General features: G+C 45.1%; 1 protein-coding gene across 2 annotated transcripts in view; it reads left to right on the forward strand.

Annotated features, from left to right (window-relative positions):
* The first annotated feature begins 378 nt into the window (after window positions 1–378).
* Window positions 379–27,118, forward strand: part of LOC141133716 (NACHT, LRR and PYD domains-containing protein 3-like) — an 87,020-nt gene continuing 60,280 nt past the window's right edge. For both annotated transcript variants that reach the window (XM_073623236.1, XM_073623237.1), the window contains exons 1-3: window positions 379–603; window positions 14,851–14,918; window positions 17,097–17,399. In XM_073623236.1, coding sequence (XP_073479337.1) covers window positions 14,882–14,918; window positions 17,097–17,399 — 340 coding nt within the window. In that variant the 5' untranslated portion in view covers window positions 379–603; window positions 14,851–14,881. The remainder of the gene's footprint in view (window positions 604–14,850; window positions 14,919–17,096; window positions 17,400–27,118) is intronic.

A 27,118-nucleotide genomic window follows, 5' to 3' on the forward strand; every position in this document is an offset into this window, starting at 1 on the left:
AATAACTTTACAACCCCTTTAAGTTTGATTTGAAAATCCAGTCCATCCCTACTAAGCAGATCTTTTTTTATCAATAGACCCCTTAGGCTGGCCATACATTATACAATTTCATTGTACAATTTTCCTTTAGATTTACCAAAACCATATGATATGAGGTCAAACCTAAACACTTTCAATTTGCATGCAGTAAGGCAGGCCCTTGTACTACATAGCTGAAGGAAATAGAATAAGAAAATTGTATAATATATGACAAGGCTTTGGGTGAGTTGTTCAGCTCTTTTTACAGGATGAGGAATGTGGACACACCCAGTGCCGTGTTGTTTTTAGAGATGAATGACCTCTGAGCAGTCTTTACAGGTGGGAGTGTGTTATGTTACTAGAAGTCCCCCCTCCCACCTCCGAGGCAGAAAACCTTATTTGCGCACATCTGGTCTTCATAGGATAAGAAGAAGTTGGATTCTGCCAGTGCCGTGTTTCCAGGTTTTTTCTTCCAGAATCTGCTGTGATCGGACTCTTCACCTTCCTAGGAATATTTTCAGCTCTCTTCATTGTCGGAAGAGAACAAGCAATCTGATTGGAGGATGTATGGACAGATCTAACAAGGTGAGAGCCCACCAATCATTCTTTTTTTTTTAAAAACAATATATTTTTAATTAGAGTGTAGCAATAATTACAAAGAAACAGAGAGAAAGAACCACTACAAAAAAATCACAAATCATATAGGGGACAGGATGGGAGGGGAATACCTCCTCTCACCTCTCATATAACAATACCAATCTGGTGCAGGACAGCAGAAAGAATCAAAGTAAATGGTCTCAAACTCTAATGCCCCGTACACACGGTCGGATTATCCGACGGAATATGTGCGATCGGGGCTTGTTGTCGGAAATTCCGACCGTGTGTGGGCTCCATCGGACTTTTTCCATCGGAATTTCCGACACACAAAGTTTGAGAGCAGGCTATAAATTTTTCTGACAACAAAATACGTTCGCGTAAATTCCGATTGTGTGTAGAGGATTCCGACCCACAAAGTGCCACGCATGCTCAGAATAGATTAAGAGATGAAAGCTATTGGCTACTGCCCCCTTTATAGTCCCGACGTATGTGTTTTACGTCACCGCGTTCAGAACGATCGGATTTTCTCACAACTTTGTGTGAACGTGTGTATGCAAGACAAGTTTGAGCCAACATCCGTCGGAAAAAATCCATGGATTTTATTGTCGGAATGTTCGATCAATGTCCAACCGTGTGTACGGGGCATAAGAGCTAATGAGACACTCAGAGATATAAAGCCTGCTCATGATCATAAAGAAGGCAAAGTCCACGATAGAGATGTAAGAGGAGAAGCGGACAACTCTTCCTCTATTTGAACCGATAGTTTCCCAGAGGAATTATGAAGCCAATCCAAAATACCAGTAAGGTGTATAGCCTTGTGATGGTAACCCAAATGGGGTAAGCTTGCCCCTCCCAAAGATTTAAGCCTAGTGATGATATTGTATCTGATCCTGGCTGGGGAGTCAGCCCATCACAAAAATAAAGATTTCAATGAACTAAAAATGGCTCATGGAGGGTCTCGGGGACTGTTTTGAAAACATAAACAATTTGTGGTAAAATATTATTTTTTTTAATAATGCCGTCCTCCCGAACCAGGAGTGTTTCAGAGTTCACCATTCCTTAAGCTTACTGTTTACAAATGGTAAAAGAGGTTTATAGTTTAGGTCATAAAGATTGCCTAGCTTAGCTTAAAGCGAGGGTTCACCCACACCGCCAAAAAAAAAAAAAAAAATATTAAAAGGCAGCAGCTACAAATACTGCAGCTGCTGACTTTTAATACATGGCCACTTACCTGTCCCAGGGTCCAGCGATGTCGGCAGGGGACGCCGAGAACCCGCTCGGTTCTCGGCAGCTGCCGCCGCCATCCTAGGTGTGGGAATCAGGAAGTGAAGCGTTGCGGCTTCACTTCCCGGTTCCCTACTGCGCATGCGCGAGTCGCGCTGCGCGTCCCTAGTGGTCCCCGCTCTCTGCTGGGAGCTGTGTGTTTCCCAGGAGACAGCGCGGTCGGGACAGGAAGAAGCATAGACTCCCATGGGAGTCTATGCCGGAAGTGGGTGCAAATACCTGTCTTTGACAGGTATCTGCACCCCCCTCCCCCCTGAAAGGTGCCAAATGTGGCACCGGAGGGGGGGAGGGTTCCGAAAAGCAGAAGTTCCATTTTTGTGTGGAACTCCGCTTTAAGGTGGCCAGATTTTTAAAATAAAATCCAGGGACATATTTTTATATTTATTTATTGGCAAATAGTAAACTATTTTATAAGCATATTTTCCTCAAATGATATATGCAGTGTATGTGGTATGTGTTTATGGAATGATTGTATGATATATACGTTATTTCTGGAAATCATTTCATACCAGCCCCATAGCATTATTATATCAGCCCAACCACATAACGTCATTATTTTCTTGTTCATAAAAGGGAAAACCATGCATTTTAAAGCACATTTCAAGAGTGTATTATACTCACCAGTGCTCATCAGAGCAGCCTCATCTGTGTCTATCAGTGCAGCCTCACCAGTGCCAATCAATGCAGCCTCATCAGTGCCCATCAGCACAGCCAAATCAGCGCCCATCAGTGCAGCCTTGTCAGTGCCCATCAGTGCAGCCTCATCAGTGCAGCCTCACCAGTGCCAATCAATGTAGCCTCATCAGTGCCCATCAGTGCAGCCTCATCAGTGCCCATCAGTGCAGCCACACTAGTGCCAATCAATGTAGCCTCATCAGTGCCCATTAGCACAGCCTCATCAGTGCCCATCAGTGTAGCCTTGTCAGTGCCCATCAGTGCAGCCACACCAGTGTCAATCAATGCAGCCTCATCAGTGCCCATCAGCACAGCCTCATCAGTGCTCATCAATGCAGCCTCGTCAGTGTCCATCAGTGCAGCCTCACCAGTGTCAGTCAATGCAGTCTGATCAGTGCTCATCAATGCAGCCTGTCCAGTGCCCATCAATACAGCCCGTTTAGTGCCCATCAATGCAGCCTGTTCAGTGCCCATAAGCTCAGCCTGTTCAGTGCCCATAAATTCAGCCTCATCAGTGCCCATGAGCTCAGCCTGTTCAGTGCCCATCAGCTCCACCTGATCAGTGCCCACCAATGCAGCCTGTTCAGTGCCCATTAATGCAGCCCATTCTGCGCCCATCAATACAGCCTGTTCAATGCCCATCAATGCAGTCTGTTCAGTGTCCATCAGCTCAGCCTGTTCAGTGCCCATCAACACAGCCTGTTCCATGTCCATAAATGCAGCCTGTTCAGTGCCCATCAGCTCATCCTGTTCAGTGCCCATCAGCTCAGCCTGTTCAGTGCCCATTGGCTCAGCCTGTTCAGTGCCCATCAATGCAGCCTGTTCAGTGCCTGGCAGTTCAGCCTGTTTATAATTGAAGTGAAATGTTTTAGTACTATGTTTAGAGTGGGCAGAGAGGTGACTGGGGAGGAGAGAATTAACAATATATCGTCCATGAATAACGCGCATTTATGTTCGCGGTCTCCATGGTAAATACCCTGTATATCTGGATGATTTTGTATTTTGATGGCTAATGGTTCTAATGCCATAATAAATAATATGGGGGATAGTGGGCATCACTGTCGGGTTCCTCTGTGTATATCTATATTTTGTGACCGATAGCCCTTGACTACTAGGTGCGCTGTGGGAGTATTATATATAGTTTTAAGTGTCATCAAAAATTTCGGGCCAAACCCATAACGTTCTAAAATGAAAAACAAGTAGTCCCAGGACAGGGAGTCAAAGGCCTTGTGTAGGTCCAATGAGATCATTAGCGCTCCCCTCTGACCTCCCCCATCCCAGCCCAAATTCAGAGCCGATATAATATCAATGATCCGTCTGGTCTGATCTGGGGCTTGTCTATTAGGAACGAACCCTACCTGATCAGGATGAATGTACTTTGATATAAATGTGTTCATGCGAGTAGCTAAGATCTTTGTCATTATCTTGAGGTCTAAATTTATTAGTGATATCGGGCGATAATTTAGCATAGTCCCCATGGTCTTTATTTGGTTTGGGTATAACATGAATAAAATGTTCCTGTGATGGCAAAGGGGATCCTTTTCTTAATTCATTGTAGAAAGAGCACAGATGTGGGGTCAGAATCTCTGTATATTTACGAAAATAATGGCCAGAAAATCCATTCGGACCTGGTGTCTTGGATGGGTTTATATTTTTAATGGCTGCCGCTACTTCTCCTACGGTAAATTCCACATCCATTAACTCTATATGATCTTGATCTAGTGTAGGGAGTGTGATGTCTCGGAGGAACTCCTCCGCTTTATCCCTGTAGAGAGGGGTGTGGGAACCATATAAGTTGGAGTAAAAAGTGAAAAATTCCTGCAGTAAAAGCTGAGGATTCTGTGTTGTCTGACCATTCTGTTGTCGCAGTTTAGGTAGAGCAGGTGTAAATGGTCTGGGGGTTAGTTTTCTCGCTAAGAGTTTATTGGGCTTATTTCCCATGGTGTAGTATCGATGTCTGGGCCATCAAATATATTTTTCTGCTGTGGTGAGGCTCAAGTTCAGGGCTGTGCGGGCTGCGTCAATCTGGTCTCGAAGATCTAGATGCTATTTGGCTCTTTGTTCGTGCATAAGGCTTCGCATCTCCTCAGTTTGGTGGCTGATCAGTTGTTCTTGCGCTTGTTTCACTCTGGAAGCCAATTGTATCAGTTTGCCCCGGATGGTGGCCTTATGGGCCGCCCAGATCATGATGGGAGTGGATGAGGAGGGGGGATTGTTCTGGAAGTAGCCTTGGAGAGCCAATTCTACTTCTTTGGCTATTATAGGGTCATTTAATAGGGACTCGTTTAGTCGCCAAGGCGATGGTTGTGGTTTTGACCATAGGTTCGTTAGTGTGACTTGGATCGAGGAATGGTCCGACCATGCCATAGGGAGAATTTTAGCCGACGAGGTATAAGAGAGTAGTGGGGAAAATGTGAATAAGCGATCTTATACGTTTTATGTACATGGGAATAAAACATGTAATCCCTGGTGGTCGGGTGAGCATCTCTCCAAATATCGATCAAATCATAGCTGTGTAGTATGTGTGCTATTTCCCCACTTTGTTTTGGGGTATGTTTTAGAACTGTCTTCCTGGGGTTGGATTTATCTAAAGTTTGGTCTAGGGACGTGTTGCTATCGCCTCCCAAAATTACATGTCCCATCACATGAGGCATAATCACTGTTAGCATTGAGCGCAGGAACTGTGCTTGCCCTGTGTTGGGAGCATAATAGGAGAGTAGGGTGATTAAATTTTCAATTAAATTTCCCAGTTGCCATGATATAGCGGCCTTCATTGTCTCTTATAATGTTGATGGTCACAAATGGGATCTTCTTAGCGATGCATATAGCTACTCCCCGTTTTTATCTGGTCCATTTGATAAGAAGACCGTGGGGTAACGTTTATGTAGGTATTTGGGGGCGGAGGTCCGTGAAAAGTGTGTCTCCTGTAGTAGTAATATGTCTATCCCCATTTTATAGTATTAGTGGAAGGCCTTTGTCCTCTTAATAGGGGAGTTTAGGCCCTGTACATTATGTGTTAAGATGGTGTATTTTGTGGAGGATCTACTGGTCATTCGGGTTCGGTGGACTGTATTCACGTTTTAGGAGCCTCACGAATTCCGTCAGGGGTCCTCTCAGACTATCATACCAGACCCATTCCTGGGATGGGAGTGCCCCATAGGGAAGGAAAGCTTGGAAGGAAGAGAAAAGAACAGGAGTAAAGATAGAAGACTGTACGTCTTTGGTTAAGCTGTAATAAAAACATATTAACAGTGATAACATATAAAAATAACCTATGCATTGTAAATCAGTGCAACTGTGGGGGTGCCAAACCCCCATATTGTGTTGTGAAGTTGCCTCCACTCTCAGGGTAGGGGCAAGTTCAACACAAGCGGCATGCGTTTCTGCCCCAGCCCATCTCTTGTTTTGTCTGGAAGGGACAGGGGGAACCACCCGACCGGACTTAGTGTCCTAAATATAAGCTAAGATAAGTCCACATTCAGGAACAGGGCCGTTCTCTTATGATAAAAAAAAAAAGGGGGGGGGGGGGGTAGGAGGGAAAAAAGCGTTATCGTCTGGCAAACGATTAGGAGCTAGAGTCCCTTGCGGAGCACAGCAAAACAAAACTGGGACTGTCTGTCGACTGTATTGAAGTCTTCAAAGTCCCCAAAGTTGGAGTGGGTTTGGATGTAGGGAGGCTAGTCCCATAATGAGGATTACAATACATACAAGGCCATTTGGGGCTGTAAAGGCTTAAAATGAGAATCCCCATGTGAAAAATACCACCCCAAAATCTAAAAATATTGTGCCCCTCCCACACACTAGGAAACCCCTAGCTAAACACACAGCAAGCCAGCCCATGAAAGGGGGGGTGTATGCTTGGGAGCAGAAGGGGCTCAGGCACCCCAAAAGTCAACCACCTTGTTCCCATATTCAGGGCCTCTTTCACACTAGGCTGGGGTTGTGGGGGGCTGCAGACAGGGGGGCTTTACCGAATGTAGAAAGCCCCATTAAACTAGTGTGTACAAGGTGCTTTGTGGTTGGTATTGGGCTGAGCCCAACTTGCCCAAAAGGTAGCCAGCTATGTTGAGTGCATGTGGCCTTGTATGATTCAGGAGGGGGTTGGGTGATCGCTCTTCTCGCCCCTTTCCTAGCTGGCCCTGTTGTTTCTCTGAAAAAGGATGTGGTTTGGATTGGTGAAGGCAGCCTTGGAGAATAGAGTGGAGTGTAGAGTTCCCCTTTAAAAGCAAAAGCTAGCCCCAAAAAATGATATGCATTAGAAGGGGGAGACAAGAGCATTGGAGTGTAGAGTTCCCCTTTAAAAGCAAAAACTAGCCCAAATAAAACATATGCATTAAAAGGGGAAGACAAGAGCATTGGAGAATGAAGTGTGGAGTTCCCCTTTAAAAGAAAAAGTTAGCCCAAAGAAATATGCATTAGAGGGGAAAGGTTAAATGCCCTTTTAGGAGGAGCTAGAGGAGGAGTCTTTTTACATAATTTTAACAAGGTGCATGTTACATGTTGGCAACATAACATGCTAACATGACCTGTGTGCAAATATCCTTAAAAAACATAAAAGTGAACAAGTAAAAGTAAAAAAAAAAAAATGTCAAGTTTAGAGGTGCGCCCGTTCAACTCACGAAAATGCATTTACGTTGCTTGACATTTGCTAAGATTTTGCCGGCGCAGTGACACAACGCATGCACAGTGCTTACATTGATCTCACGCAGTTCTAAACGTACTTGCAGGCACAGCAGGCTTTTTCAGAAAAAGTTACTTTCTCATTTTATTTTGGGCATTTTTGTTACTTGGGCAGTTGTTACTAAACTCCCTCACATCACCTCATAATATTGGCACTTCCAGCTTCTTTTAATTTTGAGTTGAAGATGCCGTGGGCCATGTCCATAGTGGCGCACTGATCGCCTCCTGCCGTGCGCCAGGATTACTATAGTAAATGTGGAATAGCGCTGCGTTACCGGCGCAAACATTTTGTAAATACCAAAACGTACGTTGTGCCTCGGCGTGCGCCTCAACTCATGGTGCAAACAGTTTGTAAATCAGCCCCATTGTCTGCTGGATTAAATGTGTCCTTGTAACTAATTGCTCTGTGTGCAAACTTTCCTTTCACAGACAACTCTCAGAGTCTTTTTAGTTTTATAACATTTGTAACCTGTGGTTCATCAGAAGGTTATTCTTCATATCTCCTTCAGAATTCATATGAATATTTATCATTTATTATCAGAAAACCTGACATATCAGTATACTGTAGAGCAGGGATATGCAATTAGCGGACCTCCAGCTGTTGCAAAACTACAAATCCCATGAGGCCTCTGCCTCTGGGTGTCATGCTTGTTGCTGTCAGAGTCTTGCTATCCCTCATGGGACTTGTAGTTCTGCAAGAGCTGGAGGTCCACTAATTGCATATCCCTGCTGTAGAGTATAATCTGGGTTGAAGGACACAAACAGATCCCACCCATTAAAGTGTACTGTACACCTTTTCCTGACAAAGTGGCCACTAAAGAGCCACGCAATGTCTTGTTCGTGTTTTAACCTGTTTTTATGATCAATAAATACTGATCTTCCTGAAGAATCCTCTTGGAAGTATCTTATTAGTGAATGGAGGTCTCTGCTGACCACACACGGCTTCCATTTTGGGGCCTTCTCCTTTTTATCACCTGACCTCTCTGTAGACATCTTACTGGCTGATAGGGATGAGCTTCGTGTTCGAGTCGAACCCATGTTCGACTCGAACATCGGCTGTTCGCCCGTTCGCCGAATTGCGAACGATATGGGCCGTTCGCGCTAAATTCGTGTGGCGCGTCACGGCCCATAATTCACTGCGGCATCACAGTGCATTGCTGGCTGATGATTGGCCAAGCATGCACTATGACCCGCATGCTTGGCCAATCACAGCGCCGTCAGTAGAGAGAGCTGTAATTGGCCAAAGCCAGGGTGGCTTTGGCCAATTATGGCTCAGGGGATTTAGTACACACCCCACACTATATAAGGCCGCCTGCACGGCGGCCCTGTGTAGTGTGTGTTCCGGTGTGCTGAGAGATAGAGAGAGAGAGAGACAGTGTCATTTGATTTGAGTTAGATAGATTAGGCAGAACAGTCAGTCAGTTAGCTGCACTTACAGTGTATTGTGTATATATATATGCATCCCAGGTGTTGCATATATATATATATATACACTGTATTCAGTTTAGCTAGATCCGTTCCTGTTATCTTCTATCTAGACTATTTACATTTAATGCAGTGCGTCCTGCTCACAGTGTTCAGCTAGATCCGTTCCTGCTATTTACATTTAGTACAGTGCGTCCTGCTCACAGTGTTCAGCTAGATCCGTTCCTGTTATCTTCCTACTGACAGGCAGGCTTGTCTGGTTACAGTATATAAAGCTACCTGAAGAAAATTACAGGTGTTCTATTTGATCCTATTAGTACCACGGTCAGGCAGCTAGACTATTTACATTTAGTACAGTGCGTCCTGCTCACAGTGTTCAGCTAGATCCGTTCCTGTTATCTTCCTACTGACAGGCAGGCTTGTCTGGTTACAGTATATAAAGCTACCTGAAGAAAATTACAGGTGTTCTATTTGATCCTATTAGTACCACGGTCAGGCAGCTAGACTATTTACATTTAGTACAGTGCGTCCTGCTCACAGTGTTCAGCTAGATCCGTTCCTGTTATCTTCCTACTGACAGGCAGGCTTGTCTGGTTACAGTATATAAAGCTACCTGAAGAAAATTACAGGTGTTCTATCCCAGCTTAGTGCAGCTACAGGCCATTAGTATGTCTGGAAGGCCAAGAAGGAGAGGCAGACAGTCACAAGCCAATAAGAGAGGGCAAGCAGGCTCTGTGTCTAGTGCTGGTCGTGGAGACGGTGCATCCTCATCAGCACGTGGCCATGGGACACGCTTGGCCTTTTTTTCGGCAGCTGGCCGTGTTGAGCCGCAACATGCGGAAGACTTGGTCGAGTGGATGACCAAGCCGTCCTCATCCTCCTCATCCTCTCTCACCCATGCCCAGGGTGCTTTGTCTGGCAAAGCAGCGGCCTCTTCCCTCAGCTCAATGTCATCAGTGACTCCTTCCCTAGCTCCACCATGTCCTCATGAGGATTCCCTCGAACTATTTGACCACAGTGTTGGGTACATGCTCCAGGAGGATGCCCAGCGTTTGGAAGGCTCTGATGACGATACTGAGCTCGATGAAGGCAATAACATGAGCACGGACAGAGGGGGTGCCCAAGAAGGACAGCAATCTGGCAGTCATGCTCCCCCTGCTGCAGCATACTGCCAGGTTTGCTCCAGTGATGAGGAGGGAGGGGATGATGAGGTCACTGACTCAACGTGGGTGCCTGATAGGAGAGAGGAGGAGGAGGAGGAGGAGGAGGAGGAGGCGGCGGCACATCACCAACGAGGCAGGATGCCCTCCAGGGGCCAGCCTAAGGGCAGCACATTGACTGCATCACACCCCAAAGCTCCACATGTGCAGGGCGCTGCAGTCTCTGCGCGTTATTCAAAAAGTTCTTTGGTGTGGGCCTTTTTTGAGACGAGTGCATCAGATCGCACCGCTGCTATTTGCAACATATGTCTCAAGCGTATCTCGCGTGGCCAAAACATCTCCCGCTTGGGTACCACATGCTTGACCAGACATATGTTGACCTGCCATGCAGTTCGTTGGCAAGCGTATCTAAAAGACCCACACCAAAGAACAAAGAGGATCTCTCCTTGCTCCTCATCAGCTGAGATTTCCAACCCCACTAGACCTTCAGTCCTCTCTGAGACCTGCAGTGAGAGGAATGAAGGTGTAGAATTAGGTGTGTCACAGCCAAGTACTTGTGGGCAATCTGCTTTTGGTACACCGACGTCAGATTGTACCAGGCAAATTTCCCTGCCCCAGCTGCTGCACCGCCAAAAGAAGTTTGCTCCCAGCCATCCACATGCCCAGCGGTTGAATGCTAGCTTGGCAAAATTGCTAGCACTTCAACTGCTGCCTTTTCAGTTGGTAGACTCTGCCCCCTTCCGTGAGTTTGTGGAATGTGCGGTTCCTCAGTGGCAGGTACCCAAACGCCACTTTTTCTCACGGAAGGCGATTCCGGCTCTCTACCGGCATGTGGAAGGCAATGTCCATGCCTCGCTGGACAGGGCGGTCAGCGGTAAGGTGCATATTACCGATGACTCATGGTCCAGCAGGCATGGACAGGGACGTTACCTAAGTTTCACGGCGCATTGGGTGACTCTGCTGGCAGCTGGGAAGGATGCAGGACAAGGTACAGTAGTGTTGGAGGTTGTTCCGCCACCACGCCTCCAAAATGCTGATTGTGACACACCTCTCTCCTCCACCCCCTCCTCTTCTTCTTCCTCCATGGCCTCTTCCTCGGAACCAGCGGTGCTCCGTAGGCGTTCAAGGGGCTACGCAAGTACGCAGGCCAAAAGATGCCATGCGGTGCTTGAGCTGGTGTGCTTGGGGGACAGGAGCCACACTGGGGCAGAGGTTCTGTCAGCTCTGCAGGGGCAGGTTCAGAGGTGGTTGACGCCACGCCAACTTAAGGCAGGAATGGTGGTTTGCGACAATGGCACCAACCTCCTCTCTGCCCTCCGACAGGGACAAATGACCCATGTGCCCTGTTTGGCTCACGTCCTTAACTTGGTCGTGCAGCGATTCTTGGGCAGGTACCCGGGCTTACAGGATGTCCTGAGGCAGGCCAGGAAAGTCTGTGTGCATTTCCGCCGGTCATATAATGCCAGTGCTCGGCTGACGGACCTCCAAAAGGAGTTTAACCTGCCCAAGAACCGCCTAATCTGTGACATGCCCACCAGGTGGAACTCAACGTTGGCCATGCTGCAGCGGCTGCACACGCAGCAGAGGGCCATCAATGAGTACCTGTGCGACTATGGCACCAGGACAGGGTCAGGGGAGCTTGGTTTTTTTTCCCCACGCCAGTGGGCCATGATCAGGGATGCATGCACTGTCCTGTCACCATTCGAGGAGGCCACGAGGATGGTGAGCAGTGACAGTGCATGCATCAGTGACACTGTCCCCCTTGTCCACCTGTTGGAGCACACGCTGCGTGGAATAATGGACAGGGCACTTGAGGCAGAACAGAGGCAGGAAGAGGAGGACTTCCTTAGCTCTCAAGGCCCCCTTTATCCAGACAGTGTTCCTGCGTGCCCGCCGATCACACAGGAAGAGGACGAGGAGGAAGAGGAGGAGGAGGAAGATTGTGTCAGTATGGAGGTGGAGCCTGGCACTCAGCATCAGCAGCAGTCTTTAAGGGATCAGTCCCAAGAAACACATGGACTTGTACGTGGCTGGGAGGAGGTGGCTGCGGACCATGTCGTTCTTAGTGACCCAGAGGACTCCGGACCGAATGCCTCAGCAAACCTACGCTGCATGGCCTCCCTGATCCTGCAAAGCCTGCGTAAGGATCCTCGTATTCGTGGTATCAAGGAGAAGGACCAATACTGGCTGGCAACCCTCCTTGATCCACGTTACAAGGGTAAGGTTGCGGACCTTATCTTGCCATCGCAGAGAGAGCAGAGGATGAAACATCTTCGGGAGGCCTTGCAGAAAGGTCTGTGCAACGCGTTCCCAGAGACTGGGAGGTTACAAACTCCTGTTTCTGGACAACGTGTTGCTGAGGCTTCGGTCAGTCAAAGAAGGAGCGGTGGAGAAGGTGGCCGTCTGACCGATGCGTTCAGACAATTTTTTGGTCCGCAGCCCCAAGGTATGATCGGTTCCAGCAACCATCGCCAGCGTCTGTTTTACATGGTGCAGGAATACCTAGGGGCAAGATCAGACTTGGACACCTTTCCCACCGAAAATCCTCTGGGTTACTGGGTCTTGAGGATGGATCACTGGCCAGAGCTTGCACAGTATGCAATTGAGCTACTGGCCTGTCCTGCATCCAGCGTTCTTTCGGAACGCACATTCAGTGCTGCTGGAGGCGTGGTAACCGATCACAGGGTGCGTCTGTCCACCGACTCGGTCGATCGGCTGACCTTCATAAAAATGAATGAGTCTTGGATCACCACCAGCTACCAAGCACCTGATGCTGATGTAACCGAATAATTTTTTTTGAAATCTCAGATCCCTTCAAAGACTGCCTATGCTGATGCTGAGTGACTATCCCTGAGTAATTATCCTCTTCCTCCTCAATCATCACGCTGATAGCTTGTAAGAACATTTTTGGTTCTGGGCGCCACCACCAGTGCCTAAGGCACAATTTTTCAGCCCCTGTTTAACAGGGGCGTGTAATTACAATTTTTGATGTAATACTTTGCAGCAGGGCTCGTTCCTGCATTCCAACTAGAGTGTCTGTGAGGGGTTGCAGTGTTGTGGCACCAGCACCAGTGCCTAAGGCCCAATTTTTCTGCCCCTGTCTAACAGGGGCGTGTAATTACAATTTTTGATGCAATACTTTGCAGCAGGGCTCGTTCCTGCGTTCCAACTAGAGTGTCTGTGAGGGGTTGCAGTGTTGTGGCACCAGCACCAGTGCCTAAGGCCCAATTTTTCTGCCCCTGTCTAACAGGGGCGTGTAATTACAATTTTTGATGCAATACTTTGCAGCAGGGCTCGTTCCTGCGTTCCAACTAGAGTGTCTGTGAGGGGTTGCAGTGTTGTGGCACCAGCACCAGTGCCTAAGGCCCAATTTTTCTGCCCCTGTCTAACAGGGGCGTGTAATTACAATTTTTGAAGCAATACTTTGCAGCAGGGCTCGTTCCTGCGTTCCAACTAGAGTGTCTGTGAGGGGTTGCAGTGTTGTGGCACCAGCACCAGTGCCTAAGGCCTAATTTTTCAGCTCCTGTTCAACAGGGGCATGTAATTACAATTCTTGATCTAATATTTCACAGCAGGGCCCTGTGAGGGCTTACAGTGTTGTGGCCACAGCAACACCTAAGGCCCAAATTTCTGCTGAGTATATAGGGCAGGACCCTACTTTCAAACATCTAACTTACAAACGACTCCTACTTGCAAACGGAAGGAGACAACAGGAAGTGAGATGAAATCTACCCCTAGGAAGGGAAATTCTCTCCTGTAAGAGTTAATATGGGAAAACAATTTCTCCTTTCCACTGATGCTTTCCAATCCTTGTTCCACAAAAAAACCCAAATTTTCAAAAAACATTTTTCATTGGGACAAAAAAGTGAGGTGAAATCTTCTGAAGAGGAGGAAAGACAGCAAAACAAATGTCACAGGGGTGATAACCCTTCCCTATGTTTTCCAAAAAGCTTAGAAAAGATTTTTTGGCTGGAGCTAAACACGTTAAAAATGTTCAAAATTACAAACAGATTCTACTTAACAACAAACCTACAGTCCCTGTCTTGTTTGCACCGCCTGTATACTGCTGTTCAGAGTATATAGGGCCTGGTGGCCCCACACCTTTCCTTATTTTAATTTGGGTGCGGGGTTCCCCTTAATATCCATACAAGACCCAAAGGGCCTGGTAATGGACTGGGGGGTACCCATGCCGTTTGTCTCACTGATTTTCATCCATATTGCCATGACCCGACATGACATTAAACCCGCAAGCAGTTTTAAATGAGATTTTTTCCTTTAAAAATGACATTTGGTGCAGGGACTGTTCTAAACATGGGAAACACACGTCATTTACAGGCATACTATAGACACCCCCCAGGTACGATATTTAAAGGAATATTTCACTTTTTTTTTTTTTACTTTAAGCATCATTAAAATCACTGCTCCCGAAAAAACGGCCGTTTTTAAAAGTTTTTTTTGCATTGATACATGTCCCCTGGGGTAGGACCCGGGTCCCCAAACCCTTTTTAGGACAATACCATGCAAATTAGCCTTTAAAATGAGCACTTTTGATTTCGAACGTTCGAGTCCCATAGACGTCAATGGGGTTCTAACGTTCGTGCGAACTTTCGGTCCGTTCGCGGGTTCTGGTGCGAACCAAACCGGGGGGTGTTCGGCTCATCCCTACTGGCTGATATTTTGGTGCTAATTAGTACCAGTCTTGGCTATGAATGGCACAGATTTGTGGAGGTGACACCTAGAAATACGAGTCTATAAAAATTGTGGCCCTAAACAGGGTAAGATTCCTTTGTGACCTCCGATATACCAACCAGATGAATGCCGTGTAGTAGGTTTTGATTGACCCGCATAGTTACTGTATGGGTTGTAAATGACAGAAATCTATCCAATTTTAATCTATTCTGATTGGACAACAAGGCAGCCAATTGTTATCCACATAAGGGAACAAAATCCTCCTTATTGGTTCCATTCATCGCACTACAAATGAGTTTATTATTGTTTGTGCTCCTTCCAGGTGATGTCATCTCGGGTTATCTTCTGATGTCATGGCGACCTCTTCCTTCTCATCCTCCTCCTCACAAGGTATGACTGTTGATCCTGACAATCCTTTCCTCCATGTTTTCCTCCATCTCACATCTCCAGAGATTGGAATTAGATGATAGGACGTCTTATGTCTCCATAGTCTGGACATTTCCTGTAGACATCTGGTCAGTCCACCCATTAGAAGAGTTAAGGAGCTTTCATCAATTCCACAAACACATTCCCGTCTCTTCATATTTTATTTATCATTGATGGAAATGATCTTCTGAGGTGGCCCAGTAAACCATAATGACTGGAGGACCCCAAATTTTATGATGATTTGTTTAGCAATTGGGGGAATCCTTTGACTATAATCCTAAGGAGAAAACCGCCCCGTGTCACATGACACATACTGCTGAGTAGACATGTGCATTCGTTTTCGTCCGAATGCATTTTCGTCCGAATTTCAGGTATTTTCGTTATCGTTTGTTAATACTAAAACCGAAAGATCCGACATAAACAAATGCTTTATTTTTGTTTTAGTTGCGACACCAATTCGATATAGATAGGAGATTCGACATGACGCTGACAATAACAATCTGTGTCTATGGAACCTGTGGTCGAATGTGTCTAACCTTAACTCTAATAATCCAAAATTATTCTACAACTAGACCATTCAACATGAACGACGAAGATTCGACAAAGCAACGAAAAACATACAAACGTCAAATCTTTGGCTTATGGTGTCTGTCGAAAGTTCTAAGAAGATTCGACGGAGCAGCTAAACTGTACGACACTGCAATCGTACATTTCCGGTCAAATGCATCCGCCCATAGGCTATAGAAAAATTCTAATGTTGGTTGACTAGTAAAATAATTAATAAATCTAATTATTACTAGTCATACAACATTAGAATTCTACTATAGCTTGTAGGTGGAAAATTCGACCTGAAATGTACGATTGCGGCATAGTACAGTTTAGCTGCTCCGTCGAATCTTCTTTGAACATTCGACAGACACCATAAGCCTTCAATGACAGATTCGACCTTAATTAATTTGGATTTTCGGACGAATCCAATTTTTAATGAAAAACAAAATACCGTATATACTCGAGTATAAGTCGTTCCGAGTATAAGTCGAGGCCCTAATTTACCACAAAAAAATGGGAAAAACTTAGTGATTTGAGTATAAGACGAGGGTGAGAAATGCACAGCTACTGTAAATGGAAAAGAGGGTCAACAATGCCCATTTGCAGCCTCACTGTGCCCATTTGCATGCCTCACTGTGCCCATTTGCAGCCATAGGTCCCCCGAACTTCAACCTCGGTAGTTAAGGGTTCCCAGCTGCCCCCTAGCTGCAGCCAAAATTTGGGGTCTCTGAACCCAAATGGTCCAGAAATGACATTGCTGCAGAGGGACACAGTTGACCGACTTTGGGGCCCCATATCTCGGGGCCACTTAGTGCTAAGAACCCCAACTTCGGTGTGCCAACTCAGTGGAACTAGCACCATAAAATATCCAAAGCTGGCACCAAGTGTCCCCGAGATACAGGGCCCCAAAAATCAGTTCAGAAAATGTCAAGCACTTTTCTGCAGCAGAGAATGACATTTTCTGAACCGATTTTGGGGCCCTGTATCTTGGGGCCACTTAGTGCTAGGAACCCCAGCTTTGGATATGTTGTGGTACCAGTTCCACTTGGTTTGCACACCACATTTTGGGTTTCTAGCACAAAGTGGCCCTGAGATACTGGGCCCCAAATTTGGTTCGGAAAATGAAATTTTTTGCTGCAGAAAAGTGCTTGACTCGAGTATAAGTCAAGGGGGGCACTTTCAGCACAAAAAAATGTGCTGAAAAACTCGACTTATACTCGAGTATATACGGTAAATAAAAACGAATTTCGGGAGTAACTAAATTTATTTTTCGGACGAAAACGAAATTCCGAAACAAAATACTTCAGTGTGCACATGTCTACTGCTGAGACATTTGGGGGTAATCGGAGTTCTTAGTTCACACTGATCAGACACATCATTATCACTATGGAGGCAATCATATGAGATTATCACAGGGAATCCAATCCCTCCATAGGATGATGTACATATAGACATATTGGGGGATCATTTTCTTTCCTTTCTATATGTTCTTTATAGAATTGCTGGCTGCCAGTACAGACTTATCTGGTGTCATGTGTCAGAAATCCTCCAATCAGGATGAATGTTTATGGTTGCTGATTGTTCTCTCTGCAGGGTCGGCTCCTGGTGTCCTGGGAAATCTCCCACAAACCCCCGGGGATCTTATCATATATTCTCTGGAGGATCTGAAAGGAAGTGACTTCAAGAGATTTAGGAACAAATTGTCTGATTTCCCCTATGGAGATAAACGTTCCATCCCCCGAGGAAAACTAGAAAATGCAGACTGGATCACCACCAAGGACCTCCTGATAGTCACATATGGAGAAGAAGGGGCTCTGGATGTCACCATTCATGTCTTTACACAGATCGGTCTGATGGGACCCGCAAATGACCTCCAGGAGAGGAGAGAACAGAATGGTGAGTTCCCGTCTTTAATGACCATTTCCTACCAATTCCTGATCAATATCTGTGTGAGGAAGAACTAGGAATGTCATCATGGGAAAGCCAGTGACCAATCAGGAGCTTCCAACTGGATGAACCACTTCCACTGACAGTACGCACATATGGGGCCTCATGGAAGGGGGTCTTTATTCTGAGGGCCACATATCTGTGTACCTCTCTTTGTGCTGGGAGAGCGCTGCACAGAGACTAGGATCTCACCAAGAGCTCCAGGGATTGTACTAATGATCAGAATCTGGGACTCCCGGTTCCCTGTCACATGATCGCTGTGATAACCTCTGATTGGCAATCATAGTAATGAGTCACTGTGCAGCTCACCCCTGTGTTTTCTTTCTTTTCTAAATGGAGAGAAAGATACATTGTATACATACAGGGCACGTTATATAATACATTGTATACATACAGTGTTCTGCCCCCACAGTGTGTTCAAAGTACAAGGCTTGGCAGACAGCTAACAGCTTCCCAATAAAGACTCAGGAGAAAGGGCTAATAGTTGTAATCTTTACTGAGAATAAGTTTTTTGTAAAACTGCAAAACACAAATTATAAAAATATGCATTAGCATTTAACAGATCACAAATGCAAATAGTAACAGGCATGCTACAATACTGTTAAGGCACTAGCTAGCAAAAATGTGGCCTAGCTGAATGAACTTCCTGACAGACACATCCCACCAAACACACATATAAAATGTAGTTAAATTAGTAGAACATATACTAATTAATTTAAAACTAATGACAGCCTACTTACAGTCTTATGCTTCCAAGGCCAGTATTAAGAAATATTGGAGGTCTTTAACATGCTTCCTTCACTGTAGAAAGATTATCTGATATGTGTGCTGGGCAGGAAGTGGGCGTTATATACTACAGTTCCTGTTAATAATGGATGGCAATTTAAAGCAACAGTAAGATCAGTAAATATATACCTTATAATGATCAGAACACTCCCCACCTGGCATAATGAACATTATACCACTATGTTTCCTTTTTAAGAAGTAAAACAACTTCAGAGATAGGTCTAAAGTACACCTTAGGGGTGCCCTGTCTCATGACCTTTCTAACCTTACTATCATTACTAGGTACAGTCTCGACAATGAGTCCAACTGGGCATTCGTTTCTGTGGACCTGAGCGTCTTTTAGTAGGACAACATCTCCGACTTGCAGGTTAGGCTTGTCAATTTGCCATTTTCTGCGTGATGGAGCGTCACCAGGTACTCTTGTTTCCATCTATTCCAGAAGATGTCTGAAAGACTCTGAACTTGCTTCCATTGCTTGGTGTAAAGGTCTATGAGACCAAAGTCTCCTGTGGAAGCTGTCACTGTTTCCATCTTCTGGGTCAAAAGCATTGCAAGTGTCAAGACTATCGGCATTTCTGGATCGGTAGGCACTAGAACTAAGGGTCGAGCGTTCATGATAGCCATGACTTCAGCCATAACTGTGATGAGAACTTCATGTGTAAGGCGAGTAGAGCCAACCTTCAGAAACATGGCATCCAGAATGCGACGAGCCACTCCAATCATCCTCTCCCAAGCTCCTCCCATATGTGACACGAGGAGGATTGAAGGTCCAAGTGCATCTTTGATCTTGAAGATAAGCACTCATCTCAGAGTCTTCTGTAAGGATCCTTAACTCCTTACAGGCCCCAGTAAAGTTTGTGTCCCGATCTAAGTGGAGTTGCTTCACAGGTCCTCGGATAGATAAAAATGTTCTCAAAGCATTGTGAATATATCTTAACACAATCTTGCTGTCTGTGCAAAACTTCACTGTATGAATTTCAATGTCCAGTTCAGCAACGATCAAGTCTGCCATCTCCACTGCTAAGACAGCAGCACAAAGCTCCAAATGTGGAACAGTGTGAGCAGGACGTGGAGCATGTTTGGATTTTCCCATGATAAACCCAATATAACTTTGTCCTTCAAAGTCCATTACTCTAAGGTAGGCTACAGCTGCTATAGCCATAGTGGATGCATCTGAGAATACACACAATTCTCTTTGCTTCGTGGCAGACAAAGAAACAGGGACATATGACCTTTGGATGATAAGTTGTTCAAGCTCTATTAATGAGTCCTTCCACAACTTCCACTGCATTTCTTTCTCCTTAGGTAGAGGCATATCCCATTCACTTTGTTCATGTTCAGTAGCAATTTCTCTCATAAGAGCCTTGCCTTGCATGGTTTTGGGGGCTACAAATCCTAGGGGGTCATAAAGGCTGATGACCGTGGACAAGACACCTCTTCTCGTGAACGGCTTCTCTTCTCTGGATACTCTAAATGTAAAGCTGTCGGTTTTCAGATCCCAACTGACCCCTAAACTTCTTTGAAGGGGCAGTGAATCTGTTTCTAGATCCAGGTCCTTGAGGTCTTTTGCACGGTCCTCTGAGGGAAACACTTTCATGACTTTGCTGCTGTTGGACGCTATCTTGTGTAACCTTATGTTAGATTCTGCTAACATCTCTCTTGTTCTTTTCAGGATGTCGATAGCCTCTTTGTTGCTGGAGAAAGAAGCGAGTCCATCGTTCACATAAAAATTTCTCATGACAAACTGTTTGGCACCTGTGCCATGCTCTTCTTCACCTACCTGTGCTGCTCGTCTCAGGTTGTAGATAGCTATAGCTGGAGAGGGGCTGTTCCCGAACACATGTACTTTCATCCTGTATTCTGTGACATCTTTGTTAAAGTCATTGTTTTCATACCACAGGAACCTCAGGTAGTCTCTGTGATCTTTGTGGACAAGGAAACAGTAGAACATTTGTTGTACATCTGCTGTTACTGCAACGCGTTCTTTTTGGAACCTGATGAGGACTCCAAGGAGTGTATTATTCAGATCAGGTCCACTGAGGAGGACATCGTTTAGGGAAAGGCCTTCATACTTTGCACTGGAGTCAAATACTACTTGTATTTGTCCTGGTTTCTGAGGATGATACTGTGACAGACCTAGCTGGGACAGAGGCTTTTGGAGAAGACTGAATGCAAGCCTCTTGCCCACCGACTATGGGCCCTGGCATTTGAGGAAGCTACAAAACATTTGGGAAGATACTTGTTGTGTAGTGCAAAGGGACATTGTTAAGGAGGCCATGGTGGTCTGTGCATGCTTGGGACTTATATAGCGGATGTGTGTGAGGGGAATGCTGATTATTGAGATCTGGAAATCCCTGGGTCTCCTGTTGTCTACTTCTAATGCCGCGTACACACGAGCGGAATGTCCGATAGAAAAAGTCTGACTGAGTCTTTTCATCGTATAATCCGGTCGTGTGTAGGCCTCATCGGACCTTCTTTTTGGAAAACTCTGATGGACCTAGAAATAGAACATGTTCTAAATCTTTCCGACGGAACCCATCCCTATCAGGAAAACCACTCGTCTGTGTGCCGTCTGTATGCTGTTCCGACGGACCAAAAACAACGCATGCTCTGAAGCAAGTACGAGACGTAAGCTATTGGCTACTGGCTATTGACCGTCCTTTTTCTAGTGTTTCTAGTGTTGTACGTCACCGCGTTCTGGACGATTGTACTTGTGGTGTGATCATGTGTAGGCAAGACCGCTTGAATGGAATTCCGTCGGAGTTCTGTCGGGGAAACCTTCGGAGTTTAGTCCGACAGAAAAAACGGTTGTGTGTACGCGGCATCAAAGTATTTCACCCATTGTGGTTTGTGCTAATTAACCTTGCTATTGTATAGAGGAGTTCTGTGTTGATTTATGATAATGTTGATTGTGTCTTCTGAGCTAAAAGACTGCAAGTCTATCCTAAAGGTCATGTCTCTTGGTCACCTAGGCTGTCTAAAGGGTTAGATAATTAGCACGTGTTAATTAGGTTTCTGGTTACAATTTGTATTGTCGACAAGCTGTATATATTTGGGTGAGATCTCAAATAAAAGGCTACTCCTGATGTACTCCAAGACTGGTGTGGTCTGATGTTTTACCCTACACTTAGCTACGACTAGTAAATGGGAAAGCTAATGGGTCTTGGATTGTGTGGTACCGGACAGAGGAAGCATTTACGGCGGACATCTTGAGTACGGGGTCCGTCACAGATACACTCCAAATATTGGTAAGTACCAGCATTCTTGTTTTTCTTCCAATGGTGGTGCTTTTTCAGCTTGACCACTGTCGAAGATCTTCTGCATGAAATCATGGCAGTGTTCCTTCATATCTGTCTTTCTGTCTAGAGTGCGTTGCAATGAGGTGAGACGCTTCACTGCTTGTCCTTTCTTGTTAGGAGGGTAACGTCGGGGTGAACGGAAAGGTAGTGGAGCTACCCAGCTGTTTGACTCATTTATAAAGACTTCTCTGTCCATGATCTCAAGGAAGAGGCTATCTTCAGCAGATGGTGCTGGTTTGTCATCATCTCACGTTCTTTCAAGCACCTTGCATCCTAGCTCATCTGTATCTTCAGATGAGGTGATAGCCTCCATGTAACTTTGAACTTTCTGCTGTTGTATTAGGTTGGCTAGTCTCTATTTAATCGGTATCCTGTTGGTACAGGGGCTAAGACATGATGTGTGGCCATTTTGCAAAATGTTTTTTTTGTAGACATTCACTTTTGCCGGCTTGTGAGCTCCATCCAGACATACATCACCAATGATGACCCATCAAAGGTCAAGACATTGTGCAAATGGTGCATTGTGTGGCCCATTGTATTGCTCTCTGACCTTGTGCACTCTCGGTATGTCTCTTCCAAGTAGAAGGATAATTGCAGCACCTAGGTCCAGTGCTGGAATCTTGTCTGATATTTGCATCATATGAGGGTAGTGACGTGCAATTTCAGGTGTGGGTATCTCTGATCTATCATCTGGTATCATATCACATTCTATGAGAGTGGGCAGAGTCAGCTGCCTTTTCCCATCTAATGACTCAATGATGTAGTTTTTTGCTCTCCTCCCTGATTTCTCCACAACTCTTGAGTCGTGGATGTCAAATATGTCATAAATACAATTGGCAAACCATGCTTGTACATAGGGTGTTTTTTGCTATGAGTGATGTTCTATGTTTGTTTTTGTGTCGCACCACCTATATGGATGATTCATTATTGTTCATTTGAAATGATTATTGTCTGTTAAATAAATTATTTTTTATATCAACCATTTTATACAAATTCTCTGCTGCTAAAAACCCCCTGGGGAAACTTACAGACTTATGCTTCCAAGGCCAGTATTAAGAAATAGTGGAGGTCAGGGGCGTGGTTTGACCTGGCATGAAGATGGCCGCTTAACTCTGAGGCTCCTGCTACCTCACGACCTGTTATCAGCCTAACTGAGGTAAAAACACCCCAAATCAAGCTGGTGTGATGGGGACTGCTTCAAGGAACTCTTCCACCTCCCGTTCCCGCTCCCCCGGGAACAACCAGGATCTCAGGGACACAATATACCCCGTCGGGGGAATGCGGCATCAGCCCGCCATAGGCAGTCACAGACCCTAGCTCCCTCACTGTCAGGGACGCCCTTATCTTCACCTCAGGCAATCTCCTCAGATAGGGAGGGCATAGAAGATGCCCCATTGCCACACTTAAACATCAATGATCTACGAAGCATTGCCACTGATATAAAGGATACCTTATCAGCGGCTATCTCGGAACTCCGACTGGATATACACAAGCTCACTGACAGGGTACAAGCGGTGGAAAAGACAACTGAGCGCCATGACACCCAGCTCCGTAAAACTACTCATCATGTTGATACTTACACCCTTCAGATGAGGGACATGCAAAGACACCTGGAAGATCTCGACAATAGGGGCAGACGCCCCAACCTACGGGTCAGAGGAATCACAGAAACGATCGAGGGGACTCACATAATACCATCAGTCACTAGCCTCTCTAACAAGCTCCTAAACAGACTACCACAGACCCCCATTGAGATGGAGAGGATCCACCGAGCGCTGAGACCCAGAGGGAGAGACACCGATCCTCCTAGGGATATCGTATGCTGCATTGTTGATTTTAAATTAAAGGAGGAAGTTCTCAGGCAAGCCAGAGACAAGCCACAGATTGTACATGAAGGGAAGCCCATTCAAATCTATCGAGATCTCTCTGGAATAACACTACAGCACCGCCGAGACCTGAGACCCTTGTTAGACGCTCTCCGCACTCAGGGAATTCCATACAAATGGAAATTCCCTTTCTGCCTCTCGGCCACCTCACAGGGACGTACTGCACTTCTAAAGGTACCGGAAGACCTTACACAGTTCTGCGATACTCTAAACATCCCTCGGGTGGAGGTACCAAACTGGTATGCTGGCTTCTGCCATTCGGCGGTCAGCAGAGAACAGCCAGCGGAGGAACCAATGGAGGCGCAAGCATCAAGGCACCAGAGGAGACTGCTCTCCCTCGGTTTCAGGCAACCGTCATGCCTCCCGAGGCACGTACCAGGGCCCTAACCCCTTCAGCTCTCCGAGTTCTAGGAGAGCCAGGAGGGACCGCTAACATCCTATTTGATTTATCATGGTGATGGCACTAGAGTTTAGCCCTGTCTGGCTTGTTTTCGTTTTAATAGGTTATGTTTAATTGTTTTTACTTGGACTTTACTCGCAACAGGACACCCTTAGAACTTTATAAGGGGCTTAGGTGCTCCTCCCAAATATATACCACCGCTTCATTCAGACCTCCCCATGCACTGTGACCGATCTGACAGCGCTCCCATTTACCACCCGCAATGTTGGCTCACCGAATAGTTTAAACTACGATCCCCATAACCCCCAGCAGCTGAAAGCCCGCCCACCATAGATGATTGTACCAAAGCTCTCCTCAACTTACCTCAAACTCCACACTCTGCAGGAAATCCCGCGATAGTCGGGAGTACTCTCGTGTCACTAGACACACAGGAGATCTTCTGCCACCACCTGACAAACACGGACTTGACCTCCATGGATCTACATCACCGTCCGGAATCCCATACTTACGGTTGGTCTAGAATCGGGTCTACAGGACTTCGACTGAGGATATGATACAGCACAGAGATAACCACGATCTATCAAGGGAATCTTCCTCCCTTCACAGCACTACGTGCACCAAGCTGGCTGACACTCCCACCAAACGTGATGGCACTGCAAACTCTCCTGTGCACTCCTAGATACCTCTCAGATCCCTGCTTTTACTCCTCTTCCTTAAATGGACAACAACAAGATACATGCATTTCTGCCGTTGCCGCTACCATCTTTCAAGTCCCCGACGCACTTTTTCAATGCCAGTGAGAACTTACATAGGTATATACATTGCCTCTCTCTTACATACTATTCTCCATTCAAGAACTCAAGTATTGAACTCACCTGCAGTATATTATCTTTACATACGGTATGGTATCCGATTTAACCACCCAAAATGTAATGCATTTCAGTTGCGTTTTCTACATGCATTTTATTTACGTAAATATTATATCAGTCTTTTGTTACGATACAACATTCACGACAAACTAGAGATACTCACCCGTTATCTCGCTGGACTTCCCACTGTTAGCCTCCCTGGGTACAATGGCAACTTGAGGGAATTCTCAAAATTCACATTACTTATGGTTCGCACCCACAGACGGTTCATTTAAACCTCCTCCTCTAGATAAATTGGAACTAGTCGCCCTACAATAGGACTCCTGTCCTCTGATATACTTAATATACTTGTTATACTCTTGAAAAAATATAAAGAAAAAATAACTTTTGCGCTAACCAGACAAATTAAATAAAATAAAATATTAGGTGCAGCTGCTAGTGTTAGTCAAAAAAATAAAAAAGACCCTAATACAATACATATATAGTGACAAGCGCGCATCCTGACACAGTGAGTATTATACAGTGTGTGTAATCCTTAGTGTTTTGAACCCTATAGGTGTGATATTGAATAATAAATATCCAAAATAATTTATGTGAAAAAAACGTGTTGAAGAGTTTGTTATAGTTCCGCTAAATATTGAATTCCCATGCTCCAAACAATATTGTGAAAACAATATAGTAAAAAATGTTGGTATAGTGACACCAGCCACAATGTTGCTAAAAAAAACTTTGGTCAGCAACAATGTAGCATCCACTCATTACTCAAAATAATATTGTGAACATCATATGGTGAAATATAGTGGTATAGTGACACCAGCCACAATGTTGCAAAAAGACTCTTTGGTCAGCAACAATGTAGTATTCACTCCACACCTCAAAAATAGTGCTAGAAAAAAATAGCCTGTCAGTAAGAACTTCTTCCCCCTGAATATCCTGTGTAAGGATTTAAACAATAAAAAATATGTATTCAAACTCAGTCCTCATAGAAATATATATTATGCTGATGATGAAATAAATCTTCTACTGGAATACAACAATGATCTTCCTATTCAGAAAATATAGTAGAAGAGGCCGCTTACCGGATCAGATGGATCTCTGGTTAGGGAGATCAAACAAGCTTGTTGCATTAGCCTGCCGGCTTCCCTGATTATCACCTGGATGTCAGTTGTAGGATCTTCATCCACTTTACCCAATCCACAGAACAGGTATCCTCTGTTTTTGGTATACAGGACTTCACAACTCCAGAATGATTTTAAATCTTTGAATTATCCATAGTATAGCCAAACACCTCAGTGGGAACAAAGCGGGAGAAACTCCATAGTGCAGATGTGTGTTTCAAAAAATTTATTTTAAAAAACTTTTTCACAGTCACTTCAACAAATTCCACTGCAGTTAATCACAGCAATGACACACAGCACTCTAGGAACCGCAAATCAACAACTTCAAAAGTGAACAGCACACGGGAACCAGATAAAAAACAGCTAAAAAACAGCTAAAAAGTTCAACTGCAAATTTTAGCAGACATGCAGCGAGGGAGCAAACCGACTGACTGCATGGGGAAAAAAAAAAAAAAAAAAAACCAAAAAAAAATGTGATGGCGTCACAGCCTCTAGCTCCACCCGACATTTTTCCCCTAAACAGGCTTCCACTGGGAACGGAGACAGTGGAAGCCTGTTTAGGGGAAACATGTCGGGTGGAGCTAGAGGCTGTGACGCCATCACGTTTTTTTTTTTTTTTTTTTTTCCCATGCAGTCAGTCGGTTTGCTCCCTCGCTACATGTCTGCTAAAATTTGCAGTTGAACTTTTTAGCTGTTTTTTAGCTGTTTTTTATCTGGTTCCCGTTTGCTGTTCACTTTTGAAGTTGTTGATTTGCGGTTCCTAGAGTGCTGTGTGTCATTGCTGTGATTAACTGCAGTGGAATTTGTTGAAGTGACTGTGAAAAAGTTTTTTAAAATAAATTTTTTGAAACACACATCTGCACTATGGAGTTTCTCCCGCTTTGTTCCCACTGAGGTGTTTGGCTATACTATGGATAATTCAAAGATTTAAAATCATTCTGGAGTTGTGAAATCCTGTATACCAAAAACAGAGGATACCTGTTCTGTGGATTGGGTAAAGTGGATGAAGATCCTACAACTGACATCCAGGTGATAATCAGGGAAGCCGGCAGGCTAATGCAACAAGCTTGTTTGATCTCCCTAACCAGAGATCCATCTGATCCGGTAAGCAGCCTCTTCTACTATATTTTCTGAATAGGAAGATCATCGCTGTATTCCAGTAGAAGATTTATTTCATCATCAGCATAATATATATTTCTATGAGGACTGAGTTTGAATACATATTTTTTATTGTTTAAATCCTTACACAGGATATTCAGGGGGAAGAAGTTCTCACTGACAGACTATTTTTTTCTAGCACTATTTTTGAG

The sequence above is a fragment of the Aquarana catesbeiana genome, linkage group LG03 (assembly GCF_042186555.1).
Source record: "Aquarana catesbeiana isolate 2022-GZ linkage group LG03, ASM4218655v1, whole genome shotgun sequence".
Taxonomy (NCBI): domain Eukaryota; kingdom Metazoa; phylum Chordata; class Amphibia; order Anura; family Ranidae; genus Aquarana; species Aquarana catesbeiana.